This window comes from Phoxinus phoxinus (genome assembly GCF_949152265.1).
Source record: "Phoxinus phoxinus genome assembly, chromosome: 15".
Taxonomy (NCBI): Eukaryota; Metazoa; Chordata; class Actinopteri; order Cypriniformes; family Leuciscidae; genus Phoxinus; species Phoxinus phoxinus.
In genome coordinates, this window is record NC_136890.1 from 804,788 (window position 1) to 812,287 (window position 7,500).

General features: G+C 42.3%; 1 protein-coding gene across 1 annotated transcript in view; it reads left to right on the plus strand.

The window, feature by feature from the left end:
- The window catches only part of cacna2d3a (calcium channel, voltage-dependent, alpha 2/delta subunit 3a), a 167,047-nt gene that overhangs the window by 100,446 nt on the left and 59,101 nt on the right, over positions 1-7,500 (plus strand). The window contains exons 14-16 of the mRNA XM_079638159.1: positions 993-1,010; positions 6,233-6,304; positions 6,611-6,691. Coding sequence (XP_079494285.1) covers positions 993-1,010; positions 6,233-6,304; positions 6,611-6,691 — 171 coding nt within the window. The remainder of the gene's footprint in view (positions 1-992; positions 1,011-6,232; positions 6,305-6,610; positions 6,692-7,500) is intronic.

Genomic DNA, 7,500 nt, shown 5'->3' on the forward strand with positions numbered 1-7,500 from the left:
AAATACTGCAACAGAGTGTGTTTCCAGAAGAGAATAGCGTCACAGTCCAGCTTCAGTAACTTCAGTGAGGGTTCATTTTTGTTGTAAAAAAGTTATTAATATAATGGTGTCAATGCAGGCGGATCAATATTATTGTTGAATTGCTTTGTCATGTAATGACCTGCAGAACTTTCTGCTTCCATCAACTCTCGCTTTCTGCATTCTGTTTAGTAAAGCCGTGAGTGTCCTGCTCGAAACAGCCTAACCACCCAAACTATGTAACAGTTTGGAAAGAATGTATTGAAGTGATATCGAACTGGAGTGCATTTAACAAATAACCTGTATATGTGACCCTGGACCACTAACACCAGTCTGGAGCCGCACGGGTATATCTGTGGCAATAGCCAACTGTACAGCGTATTTAGATTTTGATTCAGCGTATCAAAATGATACATTTTATGCCAAAAATCATGAGGATATTAAGATCATGTTCATGAAGATATTTAGTAAATGTCCTGCCGTAAATATATAAAACATGTATTTGTGTGAGTGAGTGCAGCACAATCGTGAACATAAATGCACAACTTTAAAGGAGATTTTCTCAATGTTTACATTTTTTTGCTCCTCAGATTCCAGATTTTCAATAGTTGTGTCTCGACCAAATATTGTCCTATCCTAACACACCACACATCAATGGAAAGCATATTCATTCCGCTTTTAGATAAAATTTTTTATTTATTTACCCTTATGACTGGTTTTGTGGTCCAGGGTCACATTTTTGCTTTGAAAATGAATCGACAACTTGGAGAATCAAGACACGCTTTGGGAAAAATAAACTGCAGTTATTCCAACCGTCTGGACAACCTCATGTTCTGGACATTACAGACCAAACCCAATGACACTGACATCAATAAGTGCTTCAGATCCAGGCACTGCTGTCAGTAGTAAAGGCAAGCAGTGATATGTGTGTGAGTTTACACTCGTTTGATGGTGATTTGTGTTTTGTCTTATAGCGTCCACAGGCTCAAAAGGTAAAGGTCTGATTGTGATTTAACAGTGTTTCTACATTAACCCATTGAGTGTGTCTGCTTTATGCTGTGTTGTGTGCAGTGCAGTTCTCTTTTGATTTTTCATGAAGTGGTGTTGTGTAGTCTGTGTCACTGCCATACTCGATGTCACATCTGTGTATCTGGAGGATCTGCTTTCTCTAGGATGGGGTCCAGTCTTTAAACATGTGTGGAAGAGACAAGAGATTTCTTGACCATATAGTTTCTTTACTTTACATATACTGGTCATCTGGCTTGAATAAACCATAAGATTATGTTGCTGATGTACAGTATTCTTAACAACGCCTGGTATTTGGATGCGTCAGAAAGCAATCAGCTGCGCTACGAAGACAACGATGTGATCGCTAACAAATCGAGTTCACTAGAGTTTCATGACAGAACTTAGTATTCATGAAAGTTTTAAGTACACTTAAGTAGCCTTTTCATTAATATTTTATCATCTGTACAGTTTTTTCTTAAATACACGTTTAAGATTTGAAATGAACAACTAAGTGCATTTATTGGGCAGCTCTGATAAAGGCCATGAAACTGAAACTGCTCTGTTTGACGTGTGTATTGAGCATCGGCCATATGATCCACAAGGGCTTCAGTGACATATCTGATGACTAGTGTGTTATTCACTCTTAGCGTGAGTGTTTGGATGAGGCTCTGAGTGTGTGTAGGGTTCTCCGAGTCTGAATATTGTGTTCAACACTAGTCAGCGTGACCATTCATCATTCTACAGCTCATTTACTCCTGCAGAGACGTTGAGAGAGCAGAGTAGATAAGGGAAGGACGTATCCAGCACACGTTACGCTGTTCATCTGGTCCTTAGTGCATTGCCCCACTTCTGACTTCTTGTGAGAATGTATATGTTTAGTCTTTTTTTACAGATCATGAATTCATCAGACGAGTGTTTGTGCATGAGTCGTGCATATGCATGTGTGTGTAGGAGAAGTAGGCTGTGGCGGTTCTGCTTTATAATGAAGCTCTTCTTCAGTCTCTGGCAGCTGCGCCGCATCTATCCACACCTGAGCATCCGCTCACATCATCACCCGGTGCACACGAGTCCTGCGCTCTGGGACTCATTACCCTCTCATTTCAGACAATTTCACAGATCTCGCATTTTTATTTTGCATTATCTGAAGTTTTCGTAGTGTATTGATTGTGTCGACTGTTTATTTGGTGCAGTGTTGTTATAGTGTAGCTACTTATAACATATTATACAGCTCTCTAATTTAAAAACACATGATCAGTCTAAAAGGAGCTCACATAATATAAGAACAGCATTTTATGTAAATCTATTTAATGTTATGTCTATAAAAGATACTGTATTTAGATTTGGGGGGGGGTTTATTCTGGGGGGAAGATATCTTCTAAGCGAATGTGAAGGTGAGCACAGAATCATACGATTTTAAGGACGTTGACCGCTAAGTTCATCACACATTTTTATGGCAGCTGAAGTTTTAAAAAGGGTTAAGCAACAAAAGGGTCTTGGCCAGATGGTGTTTACGAAACCTGAAATACACTGCAATACACTCCAATACACTGAAATACACTCCAATACACTGCAATACACTGCCCTAGGTACTGTAGTCTCCAGGTGAAAATCCCACTCAGAGTCTAGTACTGTTGGGTTTATAATAATGCAAAAAAATAAGCTGACTAAAACTAACTCCTCCTGTAGTTTAGTTACTTAATCTGCTTTAACACACACCATGTGTAAGTTCATAAGTCGACAGCATTGCTGAGTATTTTCTGCTTAAAACTGCAGTGAACCAAAGACAGTCTCAAACACACGGTTTGAAATCGCTGGTGTTTCTGACGTCACACACTACCTTGACCAATCAGATCAACGTGTGATCGTCCACCAGTGGATCTCTGAGTGAGTGAGTGAGTGAGTGGAGGCAGGGCTAATTTGCATATTCATAGAACTGCGCATACTAAATGAGGCGAGGGTGTCGAGTTACATTCAAGATATTTTAAGGCATGAAGAATTTTCTTTCAAGGAAAAAACTCTTAAATATGTAATTTTGGTGATCAAAGATGAGTTTTAAGGGATAAAACTAATGACTACAGGGGGACTTCAAAATAATAAGGTATTATATTTGTATGCATCAAACAAATATTATTAACTAGAATCAGTTACATTACTCTAATGTAAATATGAAAATCATATAATGATAATATACAACAATGCCAAGGTCTCTGAAAAGAGATTTGGTAAAGTGATATTTACGCTCCACGTGGTTGAGTGAGCAGGCCAATGGCGGTGACGTCTTCCACTGGTCGTGCTGGGAGACAATGCAGTGGGAAAGGAGACGGAATCCGTTTCAACAGCAATGAACATGAAGATCTGTGGGATGCTGATCTCCTGGAGCACCAATGGGTCCTAAAATCTGGAACACACAGATGAGGCCCTGAAGTAGGTGTAGAAAGTCCTTAATCTGGAACACACAGACGAAGGAACCTTGAAGTGAAGGTTTGCTCTGCTGAGTTTAACGTTTTTGCAAATGTGTCTTCTACCTCTCTGGGCCAGACACTCAGAACCGGGTCAATCTGCTGTTGTCTCTCTGGCATGGAGACTTGGAACGTGCTGCATCTGTTATTATCTCGCTGGACGAAGACTCTAAACGTAGCGCTTGTCAATGTCTCTTTCCTCACAGACTGGAGGCTCAGAACTTGGTCGTATCTGTTACAGTCTCAGCCTTTCAGGCCGGTACTCAGAGCGCTATTTATCTGTTTCTGTCTATTACCGCGGGGGCGGCAGTGGCTCAGACTCAGAACTTGGTGTATCTGTTAATGTCTCTCCCATTACAGGCCTGAGACTCAGGACAAGGGTTGTCTGTTGAAAGGGCACCTTTATCCCTTTGCGATGAGGAGGAGATTGCAATTTGGCACTTCTCCATTCCAGTGCTGTGATTGGCTGCTGGCATCAGAGGAGAGAAACACAGTGTGGCCCACCCTTCTTTCCCCTGGACAGTTTTTTTGTGTTAGTCCACCAAGATTCAATCAAAATGTATCAAACCTTTGTCCACTGAGAGAGGAGCTCAGCCATAAACTGGGCCCTGGAATGTGCTGTTCACCACATACGTCAGAACATCTAGATAAACAAATAGTAAAGACATGTTCAGTAAACAAGAAAAGTGCGCTGGTTCTGATTTGTTTAATTAGTTGATACTACATTTGATAACGAAATTACTTAAGTATTTTCTATAAAATATGAAGGCATGCAGTGTGAATAAAATCTGGACATAGTACATTCACCACGTGGCAGCTTCCCCCGCACTTACAAATGTGTGACGCAAAATTAATGAAATAACAATACTTTTAATGAACACCAACAACTAGAAAGACAACCATTAACATTAACGCAAGACAATGAAAGGAGGAAAACTGAGAGCTTAAATACACAGAGGAAGATGGAACAGGGAACAGGTGAGAACTAATTTGGAACCATGGCAACAAATGTAAACACAGGCAAAATAGTGACAAAGAAAACCATGACTAGAAACTAAACGGAACAAAACAATTAAACTAAACATGACTATGACATTCATGACCCCCCACCCCTGGAAGGCACGTCCTCGCGCTGCAAACTAGAGTCCAAACTGAGGAGGCAGGGGGTCTGGAGGAGGACGAGGAGCAGACAGAGGGAGACCCCAAAGAGAAGATGACCATAGGAATCAGGGAGGAGATGATGGTGGGAGGAACCAGAGACGAGAATCCTACTCGGAGCTAGAGCAACAATTGACCAAGGTAGAGGCAGAGGGACGAGGGACCCCGACGGAGCCTGAGGGATGACAGACCATGGAGCCAATGAGTCGTAGGGCCAAGCTGGAGTCCAGGGCTCCTAGTCACGAGGTGGAGCTGAGGTATCCACAGGCCAAGGCGGAGCTGATGACTGGGAGCCACAGGCGGATCCAAGCTGCTGAGTGGAACCACCGAAGGAGGAGCCTGGGGGCTGAAGGGAGATGGTGGAGGTGAGGCCGAGGAACTGAATGGCTTTGGCCAGAAGAGAAGGTAGAGGGAGGCTGGGCGAGACAATCCTTGAAGAAGGAGACTGGTGCTGGATGACAAAAGAGACATGGTGCTAGTTTGATTTAATGACAATGAAGACGACTTGTAACTGGGCTTAAGCAGCGGCGATGAAGATGACTTGGAACTGGGTTGAACCAGCAGAGACTGTAGACCAGCAAATATTTCCTCATCCAGCTCATAAAATAATTCCTTAGTAACCTAGCTCATTTCACACACCTCAGTGAAGGGAGTGTGGGCGGGGCTCCAATCCAGTCCAACAAACTCCACTTATATGCCCTGGATGAGAGATGCTGATGCCGGCTCACACACCAGAACGGATTCCATGATGGGCTCAGGCTCTGGGATGCCATGGCCTTTGGTAATTACTCTGGCCCTAGTTTTATGGGGGCTTGGGCTCGGAGTCAGCTGTGGGCCCTGGCTTTTCTTCCGTGGCCAGTATAGCTGAAGGCTGTCTGAGCTCTGGGTCCGGAGTGAGGCTGGCGTTGTAAAGGGGGACTTGCACCTGACCAGCATGCACTCCACATACTTGACAAAGCTCCTCAGAGGACCATCCATGGAAAGACGTGCCTTCGGCCGCTCATTGAGTCCGGTGTTATAGAATATGCATAACAAGCATTGGGATAGTGGGTGAGGCCCGCCAGATCTAGAAAGTCCCTCCTGTGGTCCTCAAGGGAGCAATCCCCCTGCTCCAGCAAGAGGAGCAGGTATATCTGTTGTTTTAAATACTTTTGCTGTTATAATCCAATCTAGGCCTCATGTTCAGTCACGACTTAGGTGTGTAGTATAATCCAAAAGACGATGCGATGCAGAATTAATGAAATAACAATACTTTTAATGAACACCAACAACTAGAAAGACAATACAACAAACCATTAACATTAATGCAAGACAATGAACTGCTTATTCCAAGTTTTTTTTAAATCATATGATAGGTTTGTGAGGAGCAGAGAGATGTTTAAGTCATTATTTACTGAATGTCCTTATCTTGATTTGTGATTGGTTTATAGTGAGAAGTATACTTTCAGTGTCACAAGTTTTTCATCTGGAGACAACAGCAATTTATACCTGCCGCAGTGTATTTCACATTTTGTAAAAACTTATGAAAGTCAGTTTGAAAAGTCAAATGGTATTCATCCACCACTATGTGTTGTTGTCCATTTGTATAGTTGGAAGATGCTCAGGGTCCTGTGCTCATGACTACTGTGGCCATGCCTGTGTTCAGCACCAAGAACGAGACCGTGAGTGATGCTAAACATTGACTTCTGTAATGTTAACCAGTGGTTATTCAGTCAGTATCAATGTTTCCGTATTACGCTTATCATACTATAACTATTCCTGTTCCTGGAGATCTACCTTCCTGCCAAGTTCTTGAGTAGCACTTGATCATTACAGACAAGTGTGTTGGATCAGGGTTGGATCTGAACTCTGCTGGTAGGTAGATCTCCAGGAACAGGGTTGGGCACCCCTGTACTAGACAGGAAATAATGCCAATGTAAGAAAGAAAAAAAAGATGTCCCTAACACACTCATGTTCATTGTTTTAAGAGAAATAAAGGAATTCTTCTTGGAGTGGCTGGGACAGATGTTCCAGTGTCTGAAATACTGAAGGCTATCCCCAAATACAAGGTACACAAACAACCTGTAATTCTTATATTATTCTAATTGTTGTCCATTTATTAGAGCCCTGTTGAGTATGTTTCTAGCACCTGTGTCATATGGATCTATAAACGAAATAATACAAAGACAAACTTTTTTTTCTCTAGAATGCTGTTCCCTGGTTTATTGAAAAGACCAGTAATGTGTATTAAAAAAAAATAGATTACATTTTCATTCCATGTTGACAAAATGGCTTTTCCTTCCTATGTTTGACATATTTCCTATGAAAATGCAGGTTTCAAGAAAGTTTGTATCTTTCCTTTTGAAATAATCATTAGTGTGACAGTGGACTAGTGGAGACCAGACCCATACAATACACACACACACACACACACACACACACACACACACACACACACACACACACACACACACACACACACACACACACACACACACACACACAACCAATGCAAAATGTTAAATACAGATGAGGCTGACCAGCAGAGAGCCACTAACTGCAAGAAAACCAATCATCCCTGGAGTTCGCACGTGAGGTCTGGTGTTCAAGTCTGGAAGCTCGTGATTTGATCTCTTTTGGCTTGTATACATTTCTGTCTACCGCTGCTTTGGACTCTAAGTTCCACAGTGGGCAGGCTGGGGCTCTTCTCCAGTACATGGAGGTTCTCTTCTCCAGTATATTGAATATGCGTTGTGGCTGGCCGGTTTCCCCCTAACTGATCCTGTTGCAGTGTCTGTCCCAGAAATGGAAGGGATGGAATTGCTGAAAGACTTTCTTATTCCCACCCTAGAATGCCTTCTTGCTCTGCTGGTTACGT